Source organism: Typha latifolia, chromosome 6 (genome assembly GCF_019914945.1).
Source record: "Typha latifolia isolate L0001 chromosome 6, TyphaL0001v2, whole genome shotgun sequence".
NCBI lineage: Eukaryota > Viridiplantae > Streptophyta > Magnoliopsida > Poales > Typhaceae > Typha > Typha latifolia.
Window position 1 is genome coordinate 539,396 of NC_133091.1, and position 24,403 is coordinate 563,798.

A 24,403-nucleotide genomic window follows, 5' to 3' on the forward strand; every position below is an offset into this window, starting at 1 on the left:
CGTGGCCACGTGATGATGTCGGTGTGCGGGTTGGTAACTTTACCTCCCTGCGATGTAAGCGGGCAGCTGGTGAGGTCGTGGGGTAATTTAAGGAGTTCGTGGCTATGTGTGACCAGTGAATCAGAGCCCTTCATTCTGTGGGTAAAGAAATCACGTTTGGGTACTTGTTTGGTGGGAAACGGAAATGTCTCTGACATCCTTTGGACCACAAGAAGACTGTCTAGATACGGGAACTCTGTGATTAGATTGGCAATTTGAAGTTGACGGCGGCTGTAGTGTACCGGTGACTCCATTAGAACAGCTAACAGCTTGTACTTCGAATCAAATTGTTACTCCTGGTGCATTGACCTCGCTCCCTTATCTGCTCCGACGAAGCCTCCGCGATGGCGTCTCGCTGCAAGAATGCCAAAAGGTAGCGAAAGAAAAGAATTTTAGTAGCCTTTGTCGGACTTGCAAGGTTGGAATCTGTATTCGTCTACCCTCCTATCAAGTTTCTACTAAAAATCTCTTGTACGATTACAGGATTAGTAAAGGTGAAGCTAAATTGTTCGAGGAAATGACTCAAAGAGCAATCAGATGGTCTAGTTTCAGGTATCTTCCTTTCTCTTGTTAATAGAATATCTTTCCTTTTCATCTAATCACCTGTAATTTCACCATCAGATTATTAATTCATTCGATTATTAATTCATTCTTACTTTTAAGTAGATAAATAAGAAGTTCTGTTTACTGCTGTCTGTCTAGAATTTGTATCGAGAGAAGACCGAGAAGCTTATTATTGAGCTAATACTAGTTTCATCATGAGATACGAGTTCTGTTCAAGTGTAGATTCATCATGAACTAATTATTGCCTTTTGTTTTCCTTTTCCTGCTATTTCTCTTTACTGCTAAACATATCTTAATTAAAAGGTAAGAAAAGAAAAGCAATTGAAAGGTGATTGTTAGGCCATATTAATTTTTCTTTTCTTATGGGTGCTAAAGTAATACTAGTCTAAGCATCATATATGAGGATTCTTCTAGTGTTAGATCAGATCCGTAATGAATCTGTAGTTAGATTTTAAGGACTGTTTAAAATTCTCTTTTTCATGCTATGGTAGCTTGCATGTTTAGTATCACACATCTCTTAGTTAGAGGGGGAGAAACTGTAAGAAAGAAGAAATATGCATAAGGCTATTAGAGGATATTACCTTCTTTTCGTGTATGTGCATGTCTTGGATTCCAAACTGTATATTCAAGGTGAAAAAGCATTTCGAAAGAAAAGTGAGCAGCAAACAAGTGCAGATGCTAGAATCTTCTAAGAGGAAGAATCATTCTAAATTTATAATTTTAGCAATCTCATCCTGCTATCCTTTAAGTTATATGAATATTTTGTTTCCTTCGCACTTAAGATAGTTTCTTCATAAAGTGATATAGGCAAATGCTTTCCTCTTAATTGGAGAAATGAAGGTACACATTGGAAGTTCTATAAACAAAAGTATTTATTTGGAAGTTTCACCTATACGAGGAGATGGTGGTTCAATTACTAAGCCGTGAGATAAATGCATGCCATATGTATATGCTACACCTTATTAGAGACAAACAAATTGTCTGAAACTTTGGCCTCTTAAGCCTGTTTGTTAGTTTTAATTAGGTGTCTACCTGGACTTGCTCTGGTTATAGATGGACAACATTATTCCATCTTTTACCTATTTAGGTATGTTAGCATGAATATTTCTGTCATGTTCTCTAAACAATTTATTAAAGATTTGATACTAGAGAATTACCTTACCAACTAAGTTTTGAAAAACATATAAGTAGTATTCACTAAAATACAAATGGCAGGGTGGTGCTTGGATGTTTCAAACTACATAATGAGTTGGTTGTTATTTTTCACAGCAACTTCTCAGATTTAATCATGTGCCTATATCTTTGATCTACTTTGGGAACATTGGTTTTAGAAAAGTTGGAACTTGATGGTGTCCCAACAAACCGATCCCGCCAGGATTTAAATCTGCAAACACTTATATAATTAAACCCTTTTAATCATCTGAGCAATCTCATTTGGGGCGGTTAACTAAATGTGATTCTTACTTCATAATTTCCTTTGATCTTTAAATAAATGATCTATTGTTTATAGGCTCGTGTTCTCATGCATTATGAACCTCTTTCTGATATTGAAAGTAAACAAGAAGACAAAGAACAAACTTGTCCTACCAATTTGAGTGAGCTATGTGTATCTTTTAGTTAGGATCTAAGTCATAAAAATGGGATGCTTGGTGAAAACATTTATAGGCCTTCTTATTTTGGTTGCCCCCTTTTTTTATCTATGTAGAATCTGTATTTAGAAGAAGCTCCGTCTAATACTTCGAGATACAGCTCCTTGTGTGGTTGAGAGTACATGAGATCAAATTTACTTCTAAGGGTTGCAGGACTCTTGATGCTATGCCCATTTTAGGATCCACCAAGGACATACCAGCATATGCTCTTCAGGCAAGGCAAGAGGACAAAATACTTTTTTTTTCTATGTGATTTTTGTGGTATATTGATCTTCCATGTACTGTGAACTATGGCATATATGTAAATGCACATTGTAAAGCGGTTTCAATAGACTGGGAACAATGCAATTGTCTATTGCATGTTGGTCCAATACAAGTTTAGTAAAGCAGCAACCTCTAGACTTACAATACATTGATACTGATATCTGATTTTTAGGATGAAGTTATTTATTGGTAAGATATGACCACTATAGTAAGTGTGTGTATCCAGATTCATCTCACATCAATGATGTATCAGCAGAAGGAAATCCAAACTCGAGATTTCTACTGTTATCTGACTATTTAATGAGCCATAATAGTGATTACATCACAATAATGTAGATTGTGTAGATACTGACATAGAGAGAACCACTTAGGATCCCTATAAGTCTATAACCATGTATACTGTCGGTGTGATACATAAGTGAAGAGAGACATATAAGCATAATGAGATGGCCAATTAAAAGTAGCAAGGAAAAGAATGAATGTTGCCAACATTGACACCCTACTACTTTCATCATCAACTAAAAAGAAAACAGCAAGCATAATGACTTCATTACTCTAGACTGCAAGTGGCTGTCCCCTCTCTTTGACAAAGGTGTGTGATATTGCATCAGAGAACACAGTTAGGAAAAGGAAGTTGGGACTGGCCATCTACTTCACTATACATTCTGGAGTCCTTAAACAGCACAAATCTCTCAACCACCAGACCATACCATGGCAGAGGAGAAGAAGAAGAAGAAGAAAAACAAACACAAGAAGTCCAGCACAGATGCCCACTTCAAGCCAAGCGCGGACGCCAAAGGCATCCGTTTCGGCGGCCAATTCATTGTCAAGTCCTTCACCGTCCGTCGTGCCTGCCCGCTCGAGCTCCTCCGCCTCCTTGACATCCCGCCGTCATACTTGAGCCAGTGTCAAAGCCTTCCATTCCCTTCAACCACCACTTACCTACCCACCAACTTCACCATCTTAGCACATCATGCATGGCACACCCTCACTCTTGGCCTCGGCACGAAGAAGTCGAAGGTGGTGCTGTTTGTCTTCGAATCGGAGAGCATGAAGTCGGCTGTGGACCAGGTCTGGCCACCAATGATTCCTCTTGGGGACGTGAACAAGAAGCTGATAAGGGGCCTCACAGGGAGTGAGATGGCACGGTTCAAGTTCCGGAAAGGGTGCTTAACTTTCTACGTTTATGCAGTGAGAAGGTTAGGCGCCGCAGGATTCTCGTGTGCAGATGATCTGAGAAGAATCTTGGAGGCTGTTGTGGAGCTGAAGGATTTTTTGGATCACACAGCTATGCTTGCCTTGCCTAGCCAGAGGAGCATCACCTTCCAGCCTCCAGTTGCCATGGCACACTGAATTCTTTCTCTCTTTTTTCTTCCCCATGAGGCAATAACAATCTGATCATGTCACAGTTTACCCTCAGGTACTTTTGCATAAGCTGAGATTTGTTTAATTTTTTTTTTTTTTTTTTTTTTGTCTCCAAGAAAAAAAAAAGAAGCAGCTATCTTTCCTTGTATCTTTGTGTATTCAATCAGTGTGTGAAGAGTTTCCCTTCAATTTTTATGTGAATACAGAGTTTGTGTAACTGTGTTAATCATACTTTGAGCTAAATATTTTCCATCTGTTAATTTCCAAGCCTTGACTGAGATTATAATTTTATCCATTGTTAAGGAAGCAACATCTATCCTTTGCTTCCATGTAACACTCTCTCACAGATATCAGCAACTTGCTATGAATATTAGGCAAGTCTAGTGAATTGGATACCAGGGAAGAAAAGAAAGCGTGCAAGCAAAAGAATCTTTAAAGAAAGTGGATTGCTTCTAGCTTTTGGTGGGGGAGCGGTCACTTTGGAGAAAGTTGGGAGTGACAGAAAGGAAGGTGGAGGTGTTTTGCTTCCTTTTCTATGAAGGGATTGTTGCTATACGTACACACTACCATAGCTGGAAAAGAGATGCTCTCTCTCTCTCTTTCTCTCTCAGGAGTGATGATGAGTGACAGTGATAAAAGATGGAGTCGGCCTGCAAGGTCTGGAGGAGAAAAGGATTTGGGGTTGTGCCTAACTGTTCCCAAACTTTTTGTCGGCCATAAGGAGAGACACTCACTCGCCCCTTCGCTTTACTTGCTTGATTGCCTCTTTAATCATGAATGGTCCGTCCCGGCCTTGGATTCACTTTTCAAACTTGTACAAGAGTCATGATATAATATCATGCATGGGGTTTCATGTGCAAGAACTTAGCCACTTCTCACACATACCCCGTAAAATCTCTTTATTTACTTGCATTGGTGCATAGATTCCTCTCCCGTGATCTTTTTCATACATGATCTCTTTATTTCATCTTTTTCTGGCTTGTTTGCTAATTTGCATTGCCTATAGTTAAGTGAAACAAATTTAAAGGAGTATACATATCGAAAACCATTTAGCTATTGTATTTTTGCCTATGACTACTTTTGGGTATTTATTAAAAATTCAATAACAATTTAAATGTGTTCAGATTTTTGGTGTTTTATTAAAAACTACGGAGTCAATTGACAAGAATCCTTCAATCACTCGTGCGTGATGAAACAAGAGAGAAACACTTAGAAACTTTTATACATAGAATTAAAAACATGCATAAGTATTACAAATATGACAATAGTAAAAACTTGTTCCTAATTCATAGAAACAAATATATGTATTCTGTTACCCGGAGTTCTTTCACTCCACAAGCTGCAACATCCAATCAAAATATAAAAAAGTCATGAACATTTAATTCATCTGCAATTGTTGAAAACTCACCAATGGATGATCAACCCACCAAGAAACAGGTACTATTAGGCCACTCTATCCTACAAAAATAGTCAAACAGATATTATGGCAAATAACCGACCAAGAAAAATCTTAGTAAGATGTGGCCAGCGTGATTTGATTAAAAATAATAAAAAGCCAACATGAAGTATGGATATGAATTCATAATATATTTCTATATATATATTATCTATATAAGCATTTAATAGTAAAAATGGGATAAAATAGTAGAAGTTATACTGTGCTAATTTAACAGTTACCATTAAGATAAGCATTCTAACATTCTACTTCAACATAATTAATTTTTCTTCTCTGAAATAAAATAGAGAAGTTCTACTAACTATTCCACAATAATTTAATATATATGAGAAAAAAATATACGCAATTTCAGAGAAAAAATTTCAGAGAACAAAAGAGAAAAAACTGCAAAGCGAAACTGAAAACAGAAACTGAGAGAGAAAGAGAAAGTGGAAGAAATCACAAGAAGAAAATTTAGGAAAGAAATTGAGAAAAAGAAAGAGACAATTAGAAGAGAAAATTTCGGCATGAGAGAGTGAGAAAGAAATAGTCCTCAGATCGTTGCTGTCGAGAGGGAAAATGAAGTCATCGACTCGTTCGTCGAGAGGGCGGATAAACAACTGTATTGTCCTCGTATCCGAAAATTAAAATTAATTATTTTGATTTTGAATACCCTAAAAATGTGTCGGATAAGAATATCTCTCCCATTTTAGGTATCCGTGCTTCCCAGATTGCCATCTTCTTAAAAGAATACTCCTAGAAACTAGTAAACAAGAGAAGTTTTTATCATCGCTGTAAGCTACTTGAACAATCATAAGTTATTTCCCATAGAGAGCTTAAGCACATAAAGCAAGTTCCATCAATATAAGGATCATATTTAAACCTTATATCCTAAGGATGGTTATAAAAGATTGTCAAACTACATAGAAGTTTTATTTGCAAATCCTGCCTGCAGGAGTAGTGCTTGAACAAACACCTAGATGTCTGGCAAAAATGTTTTGATACTGATAGACTAACAATTCATACATTAGGTACTCTAAAACTCACCTGTTCAGCTCAATAAGAGAGAATTTGCCCCCATAAAGGTTTAAAACAGGTGAATCACTAGTAGTATGAAACAAATTTAAGTGCCTGCAGTTGTCAACATGGTGAATAAATCTATAATGCATAATTCTCCCCAATGCAGGCTTCTTTCTACCGAGTAGATCAGAAATGACATCAGAAGATGACATGGCGACCTCATCAACTTATCCAATCCAGCACATAAACAGCAATATCATGCCACCCTTAAGAGTTCTCTATTTCCAGTTACAGGATTCAAAGTGATCCTCAGTAATTCATCACTCCAGGTAGCTACTCATCAATCACAAAAAAAGTAGGTGCCAAGCCATTTCCAATGTAGAATAGAACAATTTACTTCAAGCAATGTACACATCTTACTAATGCCGATAACACAGTCACTGAGAGGAACTTTTTACAGTAACTTCTCAATAGAGATTCAAAATAAACATTATTATCCCAATAATAGCATTGAATACCAGTTACTTTATTAATTAGGAACAAACTGGATTGGTATTCAATAAGCACGATAAAAAAAAAAACCTACAGCAGTTACGGTCTTTATTTGATAACAAAGCATACAGTACTTTTTCAAACAAGGTTTCCAAAGTAAGATTCAATCCACAACAGCAAATACAAGCATCCATTAACCGATATGGAAAGATAATGATGATCTATCACAACCCAGTTACCTTTCAGTCCATCAATCCTTGTCCTCCCTTCTGTGTTTCCTGCCCTTCGCCTCCGATCGCTTCTTACGCTTTCTGCCTCTGGACTCATCATCAGATCCACTGCTTTCAGAATCACTGGAGGAAAGCGCCCTTCTCTTCCTCCTGTGCCCATGGCGCCTACCAGACCTCTTCTGATCACCCAAAAGCTCACTACTACTATCAGAATCATCCTCAGACACATCACTCCTTCCACTCCTCCGCCTACGGTGCCGACACCTATCCGATTCTGCTTCAGAGTCATCTTCATCGTCATAGTCCTCCTTCCTCTTATAGCTCCTTCGCCTCTTCTTCTCCTTCCTACTCTTCCTATGCCTCCTCCCATCGTCCTCATCACTCTCATCATCATCATCATCTGAGCGCCTATGTCTCCTCCTCCTCTTCTCCTTCCTCCTCTCTTCCTCTTCCTCACCATCGCTTGTTCTCTTCTTATGCCTTGATCTCCCTCTTCTCTTACTACTCCGCGTCTTTTCATCCCCAGATCCGCCCATCTTCTCCTTAGATGCCTTCGCGGAGCTTGTCATCTTGCTCTTCTTCCCAAATCTAGCCGCAATAATCTTCTCCATCTCCGGATCAACGTCGGAATCAGAACTCTCGCTTTCACTCTCTTCTTCCTCCTCACTCTCCTCCTCCTCCCTCCCCGCCGCCTTCTTTATCTTATCGAACACTGCGGTCGCCGCCTGGATCGACGCGTTCTCATCCTTGTCCTTATCATCCTTCACGCTGAGGAAGTTGCGGCACTGGAAGGTGAGGTGGCCGACGCGGTTGCATTTCTTGCAGGCGCCGCGGGTCTCGTCGGCGTTGGACCCGGTGATGCGAGCGAGAGCGAGGAGGCCCTGGAAACTGGCGTAGGCGTTATCGGAGCCTTCCTCGCCGGCTCCGGCGCGGCTATCGCCGGAGGAGGGCTTGGAAGGATCGGAGCTGTCTTTATTGGTGGGGGCGTAGGGGTCGTAGCCAATCGCGCTCTGCCAGATGCCGTGAGTTTGGAGGGCGGCGCTGCTGTGGACCCGGTTGTTCGCCGGCATGCGAACTCTACCCGCCGTGGCCGGCATCTTGGCCGATTGGGGAAGACGAGATCGATCGCTAGGGTTTCGTAGAAGAGAGGATTAGGGCTCGTGAAGAAGAGCGAAAGGGGCTTGAACGAAAAGGAGATAATTCGTCGAGGAAATCAATATTTATTTTTGCGCGAAACATATGACGTGGATTAAGTCGGTGACACGGTTTTGATCTGCGAATCACAGCCGTCCAGTATAGGTGGAGGATATGATCTGGGCCCAACCACAGGTGCTAGTCAACTATTCAATAAATTGCGCAAGTTAAGCTTGAGAAAATTAATCTTGAATTATGTTCTCCTCAAGACAAAGTTTGGGCAATGCTATATGTCTAGATTACTTGACTGAGAGCTTTATGCAAGTGGTTAATGGTTATATAATCGTTAATCACTAAAACTTATCCTGTCCGAGTTAATTATATCAAAATAACATCACTTGACATTAATGCTAATGAAATACAAAACCAAGCTGCTAAGGTGAACATATAGACATAACTGAGAGAATTCTGAATAGATATAGAGTTAAATCAAAAAAATACGGTCTACGATACCAAATAGCAGATGCTATTCCAGAGCTCATGCAAAATGAAATAGGCTTATAATAGAGCAATTAAGTGATTAAAGTATTTAGTGCAAAAAGAAGTTAGCACCTGCCTCAGACAAGCTTACAGCATTCTTGAAAGTTGAAATTTTATCCTACCGAGTCTTTTATCCTTTCTTTCAGAAAATTGGCAAGAATCTAGACGAAGTTGATGCAGACAGAAGTTTTCAGACTTAAATAGGTGGTGTTGCTCAAAGTATGACAGGACCCAGAAAAGCTGGGGCTTAATCAGATGTGGCCGCACCCTGGTTGAGCTCTGCAAATCTCATGCCAACCCTCATGGAGTGCTTTAAGAACTTTTCAGCACATCGGCGGACACATGTTTCTTCTTGCTTGTCGAGGGACTTCCGGCGGAAGGTCTCCACACAGTCAGAGAAGCATCTCTCCACCAGTGAGTTGTACATTCTTAAACTGCAAGACAATGAAAAGGAGAAAATAAGTAAATTACTACTATCAATTGCAAACCTTACTTCTCATGCAATTTTAAAGCATCACTAATAACAGAAAAAAAGTGGATTAAAATATTTCTGCCTAACTGTCATTCAGAGCTATTCAAGTTGATAAACCTATTAAAACAACAAAAATGTAGCAAATTTCATAGCCACTAAGAGTTTGGAAAAAATTTCACTCTTAGTGTTGTGGACAGAAATAACTAACTTACATCTCCAGATCGTTTTGTTTACTTAAAATGGCAAAACGAAAGAAAAGAACTTTGACAATCCATGTATCTTGCCAGAACGAAAAAAAAATACTATTGGGTGCATTCTCTCACGCACATGAGATTAACCTTGAAGTAATGCAAAGCCTTGTGTAAGAGTCCCACTGGAATCCTGGTATATATGGAGAGTACTACTGCACTAAGATTTATATTTATATGAAAGTTAACGGTCCTAATGTAGACATTAGGTGCTAATGTCATTGTCCTCCAGAAGCCCTTAAAATAGAAGCTTAAGTCTTGTTTGGTAAGGAAAAATAAAGAACGGCAATGTTTCAACTTTTAATTAACACTTAGATCAATATGTAATTAATGATATAACTAGGTAGGACAAGGAAGGTTTCCCCATGTTCCAACAGTTTTTTGTTGAAAGACCCAAGTCAATGTAAAGCTATATCTAGGGATTGTCTGGAACAAATGTTGTAGATCTGTCTTCACTCTCTTCTCCCTTTTAGGGAAGAGCACTCATCATTTTGGTTTCTAATTGGAAGAGCAAGCTCAGCTTTTTTGTCACAGAAAAATAGAAAATTTTTGCAGTGTTTATTTTTTCCTGGATAACATAATAATTTCTTTAGTAGATTTTGCTACCTCATCGGCCAAAATCAACCATTTGTTTCCTTTACCTTTTTCTCTCATCTTGCTAATTTCTTGTCTTCCTCTTATTAAAGCAAAATCAGGAAGTCCCAGTGCCCGACTTGCCTCAAGTGCATCAAGCAATTGCCTAAGATAAAATTTCTTTAAGGTTAAGATTCTAAAGATTGCTGATGTATATTTTTTCTTAATTAAGAACTCTTGTAACCCTCACGTTTGACTCCTTAACTCTCGAAGGTTGTCACTGAACATGCTATACTTTCCAGATAACTAATACTGCACAATTGATACAAGAACTGGAAAGAAGATATATATATATATATATTCTCGAAAAACCGAACTTTATGAGAAAAATAAATGCAGATCTTAACAGCATGGCCTCGAAGTTAATCCGTAGTCTTATTCTCAATTGCGAACAGCGAGTAGACTGCAGATTCGTTAAATATATAGTGATATCTAAATTGGCAAACCGATCCTTAACCTTGGAATTAAATCGAGTATAAGGTAAAAGGAGACCTGTCGCGGATCTGGAGCTGGTCGATCATAGTGGACATCCTGATCTTATCCTCCTCGGGAAGCGAATCGAGATCTCCGAGCATACTCTTGTCCATCTCCGCCTCCTCGTTTCGCCTCTTTCGGCTTCGCTCAGGTTTTGGGGAAGGGAAGGGGAGGGAGGGTAGCAGAGCACGAGATCTAAAACCCTAGCTAAGGCCTTTACTTTAGTAAAGACGGCGCTATCTTTCTCAGTGTTGCCGGCTTCGGGTATAAGCCCATTGGGCTTAGGATACCGAGTTACCGGTCTCCCCTTCTCTACTATGATTTGTGAAGTCAAATTAGATATACGATTTTTTATTTTGGAAGACAGAAAATGAGGACCGAGTCTAATTAATTAGATTAAATTAACTAAAGCAAGAGAAATTAAGACAAAATTTGTTAGGAAAAATCTTAAGAATATCAGATAAGCCTTATATATATTTTTCTTACAAAAGATGGAAGGTAGTCTGTCTGTCGCCTTTACAGAGACGTTAGATTTGCTTCAAAAATTCCAAAAGTCCTTTTATAATATTAATGATCAAATCTCCACAGTGAGAAGAAGATCTTTAGTATGAAATTTCTTAGAGATGGCTGAGCCAATGAAAATCCTGACGTTTGAAGATAGAGAAAGCTTCCAATTTGACGTGGAAAACCCTCATTAAAGTTAAATCTCCAAGAGAGAGAATTATAAAGAGATGAAGTAAATAGGGTATGGAAAATTGCTTCAATTTGTAGAGGGGCCAAGAAAAGTGAATAGTTGCCTATCACCATCATTCGTTTCCTTAGCGTTTTACCGAATCTCATCGTAATCTAGACCGTTCATTTCTCGTTGCAGCTTGGAGTAATAAGCAAGTTAAGAGGTCAATACTCTTGCTTGATGATACACACCAAATTAATGAGACATGGACAAGTTAAGAATCTTTTTGATGCAAGCTAACAACTACTGTTGCCATTATTGCTTTAATCGCTTCAAATTACTTTTGGTGTTCTAGTTGACACTTGACACAGAGACCACAAAGAAAATTTTGTACAAAACCAATAGTAAAGCATGCATTAATTCATTACCAATAACACTACAAACACAGAGATACACACAGAGACGTACAGCTTTCAATCTTTTCCACCAGCCATGAGAAATTAAACAACAACTACTCATTCACTCACACCAGTCATCACCAACCACAACATGCAGTTGTATATCCATGGCCTCTTTATTTCCTAGCATCCACACAGAAAGATTTGACAGAGGAAGCCCACATCATAAGCAAACACACCCACGACTTTATTGATCAAGGCCATGGATTTCTTCTTCTTCAGCACCTGCAAGGGTTGCAGGAGCAGCTTGATCCACACTTGCACCCTCCTTCCTCAGCTTTCTCCACCATCTCAACTCCTTCGGATTGCCTGCAAAATTGTGCCCATCTCATTAAAAAAAAAAATCATTTAAATAGTAATCCCTCGTATGTATCTAAGAGGAAATCAAGCTTAGGAACAAACCCCTTCTCAGGTGCAACTCCGAGGATCATGACTTGAGAGGTGGTGTTCTTCTCAGGCATGTCAAGGTTCTTCTTGCAGCTGCATGCATGCAAACAAGGAGGAGGAATGATTTCAAAGAGATCCAAGAAGAAATGGTAATAAAAGATCAATCTAGCATACAAGAGTTATAGGAGGATTTATACCCGCCGCCGCAGTTGCAGCTTGAACCACACCCGCAGTTTCCTCCGCAAGACATCTTCTTCTTCTTCTCTGGATAAAAAAGAACTTAAAAGGATAGATTTTTGTGAAGGAAACGAAGTTGATTACCAAAAAGTCTTATGGAGATATGGCCATGGCCAATGCCATACTTATAGGGAGGAGGAAGGAGGAGTTACACGCCATCCACCGTCCACGTGTCATTCTAGAAACATCCTCGGGATTGCCACTTTCCCATATTACCTACCATCTCCCACGTTTCTTTCAGATTGATAGAGGATCATCTGCGGCGCCCATTGCAGGCATTTGCTACATCCTTGTCGTGGAGCATATGACAGGATGCCAAGTATCCTGACTGTTTCTTTTGTTGGATAAAATTAGGATGATGTATGTTGGAGATGAGTAATGAACTCTTATTAATTTTCATGTAGAAAAAGTTTGTATAGAAATCTTTGACTTCAATTTTCTAATTAAGATATACACATTAGTTGCTTCATTATTAAGAAGGGCAATTAACAATATTATCGTTTACCAGTTAAATGAAATTAATATACGGATCTCGTACTTAATTATCTTTTCTTTAATTATGTTGCTTGTGCCAGGATAGGATAGAATTAATACATTATCTAATTAGTTGAGATTAGTTATGTTACTCATTAGACAGGTTTATGAATTGGTCAATAGAATCTCATCAGATGACACGCCAGATGATGGAATTTTTCAGAGAAACCCCCAAAAAGAGTTTTGGAATTAAGAAGAATAGAAGATAAAGACAGGATATTTCTTATGCCTTCTTGTCAGTATTACAAGGAAAAAAGTAAGCATGATAATGATACAGTTCTTGAAATAAATCAAATACTTCGTTTAGTCAAATAGGATCACCATCATGAATTCATGAACTAGGCCCACCCTCAAATTTTATATCTATAATTTGAAATAATGTAACTTAATTATTATAACTGTGTACTTTTATGTAATTAAAAAATGATAATTGAATGAGTATAGACATTAAAAGATTTAAGTCTCCATAGTTTATTCTCTCTGTGACGTAATTGACACATAGCAGCATCCAGAAAATAATCTGCAACTAGACATTACCACATAGAATAACCCTTGAGAATGGTATCAGGAAACTAGGATGTTATTTATTTCTTATGTATTAGATGATGTTAAGCAAGTAAGGTAGACAAAGATACCTTATCTATAATATTCATATCATAGTGCATTATTTTCGAATTAGTACTCCTAACTTTGAGATCTAATATAGATTAATCAACCTCTTTGTATATAGTAAGGTAGGTGGTTGGATTTCCTACCGTATAGATCATCTCAAAACATATGTTTTCTTGCGTGTATACTTTTTAAAATCCTTATATTTCAACCGTCGGGTTTGTTTGTATCCTGACTGTATACAGATACTATCGTGATCTTTCTTTTCATCATGTTGTTTGTAATCTTGAACTTCAGATTTTTCACCAACAATTTAGATCCTAACTGCAATGAATTATAGTAAATAACATACGTCAATAAGTTGATGTCATCTCTCAAGTGTTGGAGGTCAATTCTTTTGCTTGAATTATTCTATGAATAATACATCCTAATCTACAAAAAAAAATAATGAGACATGGGCAACTTAAGAATCTTTTTAATGCAAGTTAACTATTGTTGCCATTATTTTTCTAATCGCTTCTAACTATTATTGGTGTTCGAGTTGAGACTTGAAACAAACCACAAATTAAAAAAAACAATTTCCAGAATCAATAGTAAAGCATGCATTAATTCATTACCAATAACACTACAACACAGAGACATATAGCTTGCAATCTTTTTTCACCAGCCATGAGAAACAACTACTCACTCATCACCAACCACAACATGCAGTTGTATCCATGGCCTCTTTATTTCCACAGAAGATTACAAAGAGGAAGCCCACACCATAAGAAAACATACACACACGACTTTATTGATCAAGGCCATGGCTTTCTTCTTCTTTAGCACCTGCAAGGGTTGCAGGAGCAGCTTGATCCACACTTGCACCCTCCTTCCTCAGCTTTCTCCACCATCTCAACTCCTTCAGAGTGCCTGCAAAATTATGCATATCTCATTTAAAATTTTGTTTATTTGGTATAGGGATCTTTTAGAAAAAAAAATCGATTAAATAGTAATCCCTCGTTTATATTAAAGAGGAAATCAAGCTTAGGAACAAACCCCATCTCAGGTGCAACTCCGAGGATCATGACTTGAGAGGTGGTGTTCTTCTCAGGAACGTCAAGGTACTTCTTGCAGCTGCATGCATGCAAACAAGGAGGAGGAATGATAACAAAACGATCCAAGAAGAAATGATAATAAAAAATAAAAAAAAGAAATCAATCTAGCAAAGAAGAGGTATAGTTGGATTTATACCCGCCGCCACAGTTGCAGCTTGAACCACACCCACAGTTTCCTCCGCAAGACATCTTCTTCTTCTCTGGATGATAAGAACTTAAAAGAGAGATTTTTGGGAAGGAAAAGAAGTTAATCACCAACAAAAGTTGTATGGAGATATGGCCATGGCCGCCATACTTATAGGAGAAGAGAGAGAGAGTTATATGCCATCCACCATCCACGTGTCAGCATCCTACAGCGATTCTAAAACATCCTCGGGCTTAACTTTTTTTTAGCCAATAAGGCGGCTAATTAACAATATTATCGTTTACCAGTTAAATGAAATTAATATGCCAATCTCGTACTTAATTGTCTTTTATTTAATTATGTTGCTTAAGAATAGGACAGAATAATACATTGTATAGTTAGTTGAGATTATTTATGTCACGTCTCCAATTTTTCCAGAGAAACCCCAGGATTATTTTTATTTTTAATTTTATTTTCTGGGTTGCATTAAGAAGGATAGAATCTTTGAAGTCTCGTTAAATTTGTTTCATTGGGATAATGCCTTTTTGTCAAGCATTCCAGTGAAATAAAAGGACAGTTATTGCAATAAATAAAATCCGTATTAAAGGCTCAGCCCCAAAATATTAGGCCCAGCCTAAAAGCAATGGATAAAATAAAAATATCGAAACGTATTCGCCCACCGTGGGGCTCGAACCCACGACCACAAGGTTAAGAGCCTTGCGCTCTACCAACTGAGCTAGACGGGCTTCTATTAAATCAATGAAATGTTATATTAAAGTAAAGTCTAACAAAAGCTATTAATTGCACACACCAGTAACAGGATATCAATAATGTAAACTTTATCTCCTAGACTCTGAAAAAAAAACTTTATGAAGTAGGGGCTTCTGTTAAATGAAGGAAATTTTATATAACACTTCAAATTAGTCTAACTGAGATAAGCATCTTCTTTTCTCAAAAATGCCAAGCAATAAAAGCTATTAATTGCACACACCAATAACAGGATATCAATAATGTTAACTTTATCTCCTAGACTCTAAAAAAAACTTTATGAAGTAGGGGCTATCATGAGCACCATTCGATGAATCAACATTATTCAGATGACATTATGTCTTTCTTCCATCCATTGCATGCTTTCCTATGTGCATCTTTCACAATATCCTTGGACTTGATCTTGGAATGAAAAAATATACTAAATTTCGACTCCCGCCTTTTTCAGTCTTCAGTTTGTATCTCTTGACGAGCCACCTTGCCTTTTCCAGTCCTCAGTTTATATCTCTTGGCGGGCCACCTTGTGCATCTCAATTGTGCTCTTATACTCCCCTAGACTGCAATGCTGAAAGCCTGAAACATTAAGTCGATGCGCAGTGAAGTTATAAAAGCATGGCATAGAGTATTAGAGTCTAAACATATAATTTATGTGATCTAAACATCAGTTTGTTAATGCAAACAAACTTCGCAGAACAGAGTTTGTATTTGAATAATAAATCAATGTCTCTTACAGTACACGGGCAGAACAACTACTGAATTGGTAACCAAATTGGAGAATATCAACCTGTAGCTTAGCTATGCTTTTTGCTGTTACCAACAGCAAACTTGTCTCAAGTATCTTATGTTTGACTAGATTGTAACATAAACTTGCCCTTAAGAAGTGGCAAAAAGTAAATCCCTTCCTTGTTATCATCTACCATATCAATTGGCTACATTTTGGTCAAAGAAGATGAGGGAAAATTATTGCAACACAAGATTAATTGCAATTAACTTACTGGTGTAAATCAACTTCATAGGAAATCAGGAAGGTCTTTCTCTTTTAAGACATTGAATTGCATCAGCCAGTGTAGCCTTGGGAAGTATTAATTCCAAAGGATATAATTAATCAATGATAACTTTATTGAGATCAACTCTCCGTGATTCATTTCCATCTACCAGGGTTCTAAGGCCAACTTTAAGTTCTGGTACTCCCTCTCCTAATACAGCACATACAGGAAATATCGGAACATCTTGGACCCTTCTCTTTAATTCTTCATACATATACTGTGCGCCATCTTCGTCAATTTTATTGGCCACTACCAAAGATGGCCGATTTGACAATCCCTCCTGGTGATATTCCAGCTCCAAAATTAAATCTCTGAGCTGCTCCCATGGTGGAATACCTTTTTTACCATTTAGCGTTGCTGCTAAATCAACTACATAAGCCAGAACCTTTGTACGCTCTATATGCCTCAAGAAAGCATGCCCTAAACCTCGATTCGCATGTGCTCCTTTTATTAGCCCGGGGATGTCAGCCACTTTCACAGAGAAGAAGTCCTCATAATTCATATTTCCAATATTAGGTCTTAGAGTGGTAAAAGCATAGTTACCCACAACTGGCTGAGCCTTTGAAAGAACACCTAGCAAGGTGCTTTTACCAGCATTAGGCATCCCAACAAGGCCCACATCAGCAATGCTCTTTAATTCTAAGATAAGCACACTTTCAGATCCAGGTTGCCCAATGTTCGGTGAAAGCATACTGTCGTCATCTGCATATTCCAAATTGGAAGCACCAAGCTCATGCTTAAAGGTTTTACGGGACTTGAAATCTTTTGTGTGGGAAGCATTACCAAGACCACCCTCCCCTCCTCGAGCAACTATAATACGTTGGCCCGGTTCTGTCAATTCTGCAACAGAATATTGCACCTCCTCCTCTTCCTCTTCCACCTCCTCCCCCTCCTCAAAATGCTCATCCTCCTCCTCCTCCTCCACATCCTCAAAATCATAGCCATCCTCCTCTTCGAGTTTCATTTGATGCACATCATCATCAGTCTCATCTGCAATCTTTACAGAAGGTGTTTCGTAGCGAGAACCAACATGCTCCATATATTCTTTTACCTCTTTTTTAATAGCATCAGTGGGCCGCAAATCAGTGAAATGAGGACCAGGTGATTTTGCACAATTATCTTTAGTATACGGTGTTGAAGCATTAAAATCTTCCTTCACCATGGAGCCTGAAATGGTTCTCTCTTTGTTCTGAACCAATTTTACTGGACAATCTTCAACATCACTTGGAATCTCCCAGGGATCTAATGATCTGATAGTAGTATTTTGCACAAAAGAAGGAACTTCACCACTGACAAGATGAATTACAGTGCCAACTGGTACTTGCGCAACCTGTCAGATCTAAATATTCTCAGGCCGCTAATTTACAAAAAGAGAAAACCGAAAAGACATTGAAAAATGTTGGAAGGAACATCAGCATTCCTTTAAATGGTAACCTTGTCAGATCCTCGAGTGCCTATCTGATTCTTTGAAACTCCATGCCCTCCACGTTTTGCATTCTGATAAAAGGAACAGCATGTATAAAACAACAAAAGAAATAACACATGCTGCAATGTCTCCCATAATTCACGAGATATAAGAGCCATAACAAAGTGAGCATGTAGAATAGAAGCAATAGACATACCAAGTGGTGCTGCAAATTACTGAAATCCCAAACAGAAGTTGAGCATTCGAGAATAACATCACCACCTTTTCCACCATTGCCACCTACAATTGTCAAAAGTTAACCATGTCCTCCATTAAAACCTATAAATAACTAAACCTCACAATTGAAAACCAGAGGTACAAGAGAGTGAAAGTAACTAAGAAATCATAAAGTCCACTTGCATTAGGTAGTTCCAAAATATATGAGGTCATAAATCGATCAAGGCATTCCAATTTATTCAAAGGAATACTATGAAGGCAAAAACATTAATGAAAAAATAAAACCGAGAACTCATCTCCCACCATCAGGTCTGCCATGCCGATCCCTTCTGCTGCGCCGAACGCTGCAGCAGCCATTTCCACCTTCGCCACCCTTCGCCCTTAACCTGAACCTATCCACCATCTTCCTCTCCTACCAAACAGAAAACAAAACCTCACAACCATTAATACCACACAAAATTTCTAACCTACAACGAAGAACCTAAAACTAATCCGTACACAGAGTAGGCGTCAACAATCACAGAGGAAGTTCCTCTAATTATTTAGACATCGGAAACCAACAAAAGAAGGGATCATTGCGGTATAGAGAAGCAGATACCTGTAAAGGAGCCACCTTTCCTTTCTTGGCAGGTTCATGAGAGTAAGAAAGGGAAGAAGCGAACCAAGGAGAGCTACGAGAAGAGGACCACGGCAGTACTTGACCACGGCGGAGAACTACACCGCGCCACCACATCCTTGTCTTTCCGACCTATTGCTTCGAGCCTGCGACAAAAATCGAAAGGGTTTTCTCTCACTATGAGAACCGAGAAGATACACGGGCAAGGCCCAATTAGGGCCCATTAGCCCGATACGAACATCGCATCTCGTGCATAGCTCTTTGAGTTCGCCACGTTACGATCATCAATTGGCCACTCAGACTGTTGCCTGTTTCCTTTCCCGTCGAATCTCTCTCTATGCGGACGCCTCACGCTCAGCTTATGGTCACCACCTGTCATTGGAACCAAGAAGCAACGCCTCCTCAAGTAGGCCATGTGTCAGAGCCGTCAGGAAGTACACGGTACACCGAGGAGGAGACAGGATAAATAAAAGCACACCCGGTTATCAGATCTCATCGCACGAACTTACTAAGAAATTAAAAAAGTTAGTATAATCCTCTCACCGATCTCCTCGTCTCCCTTTTCCTCACACTCTCTCTCTCTCTCTCTCTCTCCCACACTCCACTAGCTCAGAAGTGGAGGGAGAGGAAAAGAAAAAAAAAATGGCTACATTTCCCCCCTTCCACCACCCGCATTTTTATCTCGTTTCCCATTCTACCCCTGCTTTCCTTTTCCTTTTCCTCCTCTTGCCTGCCTCCTCCGTAGCGGTTAATGTCACCGCCCTCCTCGCCTCCTACCCGGACCTCTCCGGCTTCAACCGCCTATTGACTACCACCTCCGTCGACGGTGAGCTCACCGCTCGCTCCTCTCTTACCCTTCTTGTCGTCCCCAACTCCTACCTCCTTCACTCCGAGCTCGCCCACGCCGGCGCCATCGCCGACGTCCTCCGCTACCACGTCCTGCTGGAATACATCTCCGCCGCCGACCTCCGCCGCCTACCCTTCTCAGGAAAGCTCGTCACAACCCTTTTCCAGACAACCGGCCGCGCCGCCTCCGACTCCGGCGCCGTCAACCTCACCCTCTCGAACTCCACCACCGCCGTCGCCTGCTCCCCCTTACCCTTCTCCGCCTCGAGAGTCACCATCTTGGGCCCGGTCACCGCCTCACCGTACAACATCTCCGTCTTCGCCGTAGACGGCCTCTTGACCCCGTACGGCTTCGATCTCGCTGCGTCGGAGAGCCGGCCGGCTCCCGTGGTGAACGTGACGCGGGTGCTGGTCGAGGCGCGTGGGTTTAACGTGGCGGCGACGATGATGGAGGCTTCGGGCGTGGCGGAGGAGTTCGAGGGGGACGAGAAGGGGGCAGGGGTGACCGTGTTCGTGCCCACCGACGAGGCATTCGCCGGGCTCCCGGTGACCGATCGGCTTCAGTCGCTGCCGGCGGAGAGGAAAGCGACGGTGCTGCGATTCCACGTGCTTCACTCGTACTACCCGCTTGGGTCGCTCGAGTCGATAGTGAACCCAGTTCAGCCCACCTTGGCGACGGAGGAGACTCAGGCCGGCCGGTTTACGTTGAACATAACGAGGGTGAACGGGACGGTGGCGATCGATACGGGGGTGGTGCAGGCGGCGATTACGAGGACGGTGTTCGACCAGAGCCCCGTGGCGGTGTTCGCCGTGTCGAGGGTGTTACTGCCGAGGGAGATGTTTGGGAGGGAGGAGGAGAATGCGGCGGCGCCGCTGCCGTTAGAGGAGGTGGGTGGTTTCGCGCCGGAGACGACACCGAAGACCAGGGTATCATCGCCGCCGGGGATTAGGGAGGATATTAGATCAGGAGCTGCATGGAGGCGGGGCGATCGAGTTGCGATGTCTTGTATAGCGTTGTTTTGGGTATTACTGGTATGAGATTCGAGTTCCTTTTCCTCCTCCTCCCTCAAAATTTTGTTTTTTCTTTTCTTTCTTCTTCATAGATCTCTTCTGGATTTCGGTAGAAATTGTATACGAGAAATGGATCTTTAGGCTGCAAAGCAGCAATCTTTTTGTAGAATCCTGGGGATTAATGGCGAGAACTGAATTGGGTAATGTTGGAATAATTTGGAGGACTTCATTTACTGGTAGAACGTATGCTTCACTACAGCTTCCAATATTTCCTTCTCGTTCCCCCATTACCCATCCATCTTTTACTTTCACTGCAAAAGGAGCTGGAGAACTCAATAAAAATCCCATCTTTGCATGCCGATCGTCAAATTTTAGATCGAGAACTAAGAAAAAGAAGGTCGACTTCAAAAGCTATCTCGCTTCCCTCCTCCCTCTCACGGAGACAGACACGAATAAGCTTCGTTTTCGCCCGGGGCCGGTGACGGGATCGCGCGAGAGGAGTGGGGTCTGAGCTGGCGCGAGGAGAACAGTGGTAGTACAACACCTGTCCATCGCACGCTCGATTCGATCCGTTCCGTTCCCTTTTGCCGTTGACATAATGGTCTACAGTGAGAAGAATGGGCCACTATCTTTTATACATTCTTCTCCCAAATTAAAATCTCTTTGGGCTTCCAATTATTAAACAGGAATTAAAACTTGAAACCAATTATTAACTCTAACTATTAATAAAATACTTTTTCATGGGCCGCCTTCTTCTTTGCTCTTACCTCTTAGACAGTCTTACTTCTTCTAATGCTTTTTCTTCTTCTTTTTTTTTTTGGGTGCCAGAAAGCCCAATAGAGTGTGAGAAAGAGATCAACTGTTAATAATCATCTTCCATTCTCTTAAACTGCCCAAAAAGGTTGAGGAACAGTGTGGTCCATTAGTAGCAGTGAATGAGGACAGGGTGAAGTGGAGGAGATGAGAACAAATGGAGAGTGGAGGACATAATATAATGTGGTCAGCCGCATTGAGCTCTGCTTGCTGATTGGCCAGCATATCCCTCACTAGATTCCCACCAGAGCTGACTGGGCCAATGATGCTTTGCAATGGCTTCAGTTGAGTCAGGTCAGTTTTGAGACATGGACACTAGTAGACAAACTCAACCCAACTTGCTATCTCATGCAGATGCAGTGGATATTTTGATCTCAGTCAAGCACCATGGGAAACAAACTAGTGGTCTCCTTTTCCTCTCTTTTACTTAATCATATCACTTGTATTCACACCCACCCACACACACACACACAACTACTTGCTATTGTATATACTAAAGAAGTAGGAGGTGAAGAAGGAACCATTTTGCAATAGGTGTTTATCTTTCAGTTTGTTTCTAAAAATAAGAGAAAAGTAAGAAGGAGAAGAAGTCTTTGAGATCAAATGGGAGATATAATATTTGAGGTATTTTAGAAATAAATAAGAATTAACGGTGTTTCAATTAAACTAATATCTGAATTTGAATTCGAAAATACTTATATAATAATGAGGTATCTCATTCTGTCATAAAAGTTTCATGATTACGACCAAAAGTCTAAAATCTAGACGGTGATATGATAAATTTAAACAAAAAAATTAAAAAAGAAGAAGAAATTGTCACATTGCCAATATCAAGTGCTGCATATTGGACCATGAGGTTAACATCGACTTTCTAGTCTCAAGTCCAAAGAGATTGCCCCCCCTATTGGAACTCTTGTTCTCGGGGCGTTGGACACGTGTGGTTTTACGTCCATTGTCAACGGCTCTGATGTCAAAACAAATCAGATGATCATATGATTCACATTCCTTATGTTAATTCGCAACACGACTTAGTCTATTGATCGATGGTGGTGGAAACAAACTAATAAAACTTCTTATACTTGCTATTCCTTTTATCAACATATGAAAGAAATAAAGAAAGGTTAAGTATGTTAATAACCATAGAATATTTCCAAGTCAAAGAACACATGGAATGAAAAAAGTGGTTGGTTTCATATGAGTTATATAAATCGTTTTTGGACGACGACTTTAGGATAAGGGAATGGATAGGGTTTCAAATTCCAATTTTGCTAGGTAAAGGACTTTGGAAACTTCTTGGGGTTGATGGCTTCCTTTTTTATTTTTAAAAAATTGTTTGTTATATCTTCACTTTAATCCAAAGCATGTGAACTTGTTATATATATATATATATATAATAATATACATCAAATGCATATGTGCTAGCCTTGCATTTATTAGTCAAATAGCACCACTACTAGGAAAGCGTTAGCTCGCAAAAGAAAATTATCAACTAGGGCCATGCATCCAGCTAATCTTCCACAGTGCGATTAACAAATTTAAATCAACTATTTCATTAATCTACTTCATTAGTAAAGTTAGTAAACGATATTAGTGATAATTTTGAAGGTTCTAATGATGATGTGGGATATGACCAACCTCCACTCATCTAATAGTTGGGAGGTGCCATCATGCATGCCTTCCACCCACCATTCCATGTTCACCCATTCGACCATGCAAACCAACGGCCAGTGGCTGTTAGGAATTCTTATTCTTTATTTAATAATTAATCTCATTTTCTTCTTAATTAGTCTCTAATTTTATCACAGATCATAACCAGTGAATCGAGTCTATTACCCTAGATATATATACGATTGATATGCTACGCACTCAAATCTAATATTCAAATACATAGCATCATCCAACCTAGTATTTAAAATAAAATTTAGTGGTATCTTTTGACTTGGAACAAAATCTTTTAAGTCATTAAATTATCATCCAAATAATTGTTGATTCAAATCCCTAGAAACATCCCACGTTTCCAGAAGGTCAGAATCTCTTGCCAAAGATCGCATTGCTGACCTTCACATTTATTAGTTTATGCCAACTTTCTAAAGTTTTCATGCTATAAGTAATTGAAGTTAGACATATCCTTATATCACTCATGACATTGACTGCATGCAATACAATTTGGGTTGGAGGAAAAATAAAAGAGATTAATAAATATAATTATCATCCTAACCTCTATGATTAGGTGTTTGGTGGCTCGCTGGAAAAGGAATGATAAATAATTTGTCACAAGTCTACTAGTTAATAAGGAAATGTCACTCATTTATTTATATTATTGTGGTTGAATTGCTGTTCTTAGTTCATGTGCAATGGACTAATTATATTTGATCAAAGAGGAGGAGTAGACTTAGCATTATGAATTATAAAATGTGAACAACCTACTCCACCTTAAAATGATGTAGGCAGATACTAAATTAATACTAGTTTTAGGTAAAATTTAGCGTGATTACAGTAGTATAAGCGAAGATTAAGGTCTTAAAACAAATTAAATCTAATGCCTATCTGCTTCTAAATGACATCTTAGTTAGCTATTTCTTTTAAATATATTATCGAATAATTAAATATATCTTACACTTCCTGAATTATCAACTTTCTCCGCGTACTCCTTAAACTATTAAAATTATTTTACCTTTCTAACCCCATAAATAAAAAAGCTAATTTTTTTTTAGTAAACTATTAATGTGACTTACGCGTGATAATTTATGAATGAAAAATGTAATAAAAATCTAACAAAAATAACATTCGAGTCAGAATAATAATTTAAGGGATTTAAGTGTAATTAAATTCTAAATTGTATTTAACCCTGTGTCAAAGGATTCTGGATCAACTTTAAATTCAAACTTCAAAATTGTCACACACAACAAAAAAATCCATCTATCTATGGTAAAAAGAAAAGCAAAAGATAGTGACCTACAAGACTTCTTTTCCTATATAAATA

The 24,403-nt window shown here is 39.3% G+C and overlaps 7 protein-coding genes and 1 non-coding gene across 10 annotated transcripts; 2 read left to right on the forward strand and 6 right to left on the reverse strand.

The window, feature by feature from the left end:
- Nucleotides 1-47: 47 nt before the first annotated feature.
- LOC140791441 (uncharacterized) lies at nt 48-4,148 on the forward strand. Of its 3 annotated transcripts, XM_073142016.1 has the most exons (4): nt 118-412; nt 523-591; nt 2,309-2,471; nt 3,128-4,148. In XM_073142016.1, the coding sequence occupies exon 4, from the start codon at nt 3,228-3,230 to the stop codon at nt 3,867-3,869; it is 642 nt and encodes a 213-aa protein (XP_072998117.1). In that variant the 5' UTR covers nt 118-412; nt 523-591; nt 2,309-2,471; nt 3,128-3,227; the 3' UTR covers nt 3,870-4,148. The 3 variants fall into 3 exon arrangements, with proteins under 3 accessions (XP_072998115.1, XP_072998117.1, XP_072998116.1); XM_073142014.1 differs by lacking the exon at nt 2,309-2,471 and having other exon boundaries at nt 48-412; XM_073142015.1 differs by lacking the exon at nt 2,309-2,471 and having other exon boundaries at nt 399-457.
- A 923-nt stretch (nt 4,149-5,071) lies between these two features.
- Nucleotides 5,072-8,429, reverse strand: LOC140791440 (uncharacterized). The gene is made up of 2 exons (XM_073142013.1): nt 7,068-8,429; nt 5,072-5,339 (listed from the first exon to the last, which is right to left on the reverse strand). The coding sequence occupies exon 1, from the start codon at nt 8,153-8,155 to the stop codon at nt 7,079-7,081; it is 1,077 nt and encodes a 358-aa protein (XP_072998114.1). The 5' UTR covers nt 8,156-8,429; the 3' UTR covers nt 5,072-5,339; nt 7,068-7,078.
- Nucleotides 8,430-8,733: 304 nt separating this feature from the next.
- Nucleotides 8,734-10,760, reverse strand: LOC140791442 (mitochondrial import inner membrane translocase subunit Tim9). Its single transcript, XM_073142017.1, has 2 exons — nt 10,578-10,760; nt 8,734-9,166 (listed from the first exon to the last, which is right to left on the reverse strand). Exons 1-2 carry the CDS (start codon nt 10,670-10,672, stop codon nt 8,980-8,982), a joined length of 282 nt encoding a protein of 93 aa, XP_072998118.1. The 5' UTR covers nt 10,673-10,760; the 3' UTR covers nt 8,734-8,979.
- Nucleotides 10,761-11,618: 858 nt separating this feature from the next.
- LOC140791519 (metallothionein-like protein 2) lies at nt 11,619-12,435 on the reverse strand. The gene is made up of 3 exons (XM_073142132.1): nt 12,275-12,435; nt 12,093-12,170; nt 11,619-11,999 (listed from the first exon to the last, which is right to left on the reverse strand). The coding sequence occupies exons 1-3, from the start codon at nt 12,325-12,327 to the stop codon at nt 11,909-11,911; spliced, it is 222 nt and encodes a 73-aa protein (XP_072998233.1). The 5' UTR covers nt 12,328-12,435; the 3' UTR covers nt 11,619-11,908.
- A 1,600-nt stretch (nt 12,436-14,035) lies between these two features.
- Nucleotides 14,036-14,839, reverse strand: LOC140790377 (metallothionein-like protein type 2). Its single transcript, XM_073140433.1, has 3 exons — nt 14,691-14,839; nt 14,496-14,573; nt 14,036-14,369 (listed from the first exon to the last, which is right to left on the reverse strand). Exons 1-3 carry the CDS (start codon nt 14,741-14,743, stop codon nt 14,279-14,281), a joined length of 222 nt encoding a protein of 73 aa, XP_072996534.1. The 5' UTR covers nt 14,744-14,839; the 3' UTR covers nt 14,036-14,278.
- Nucleotides 14,840-15,351: 512 nt separating this feature from the next.
- On the reverse strand, nt 15,352-15,424 carry TRNAK-CUU (transfer RNA lysine (anticodon CUU)). The gene has a single exon. It is a non-coding gene; the product is annotated as a tRNA-Lys (tRNA).
- A 197-nt stretch (nt 15,425-15,621) lies between these two features.
- On the reverse strand, nt 15,622-19,314 carry LOC140791444 (probable GTP-binding protein OBGM, mitochondrial). The gene is made up of 7 exons (XM_073142018.1): nt 18,990-19,314; nt 18,733-18,896; nt 18,438-18,546; nt 18,115-18,197; nt 17,927-17,989; nt 16,442-17,822; nt 15,622-16,019 (listed from the first exon to the last, which is right to left on the reverse strand). Exons 2-6 carry the CDS (start codon nt 18,865-18,867, stop codon nt 16,548-16,550), a joined length of 1,665 nt encoding a protein of 554 aa, XP_072998119.1. The 5' UTR covers nt 18,868-18,896; nt 18,990-19,314; the 3' UTR covers nt 15,622-16,019; nt 16,442-16,547.
- On the forward strand, nt 19,254-22,044 carry LOC140791445 (fasciclin-like arabinogalactan protein 4). Its single transcript, XM_073142019.1, has 2 exons — nt 19,254-20,628; nt 21,436-22,044. Exons 1-2 carry the CDS (start codon nt 19,393-19,395, stop codon nt 21,445-21,447), a joined length of 1,248 nt encoding a protein of 415 aa, XP_072998120.1. The 5' UTR covers nt 19,254-19,392; the 3' UTR covers nt 21,448-22,044.
- Nucleotides 22,045-24,403: the final 2,359 nt, after the last annotated feature.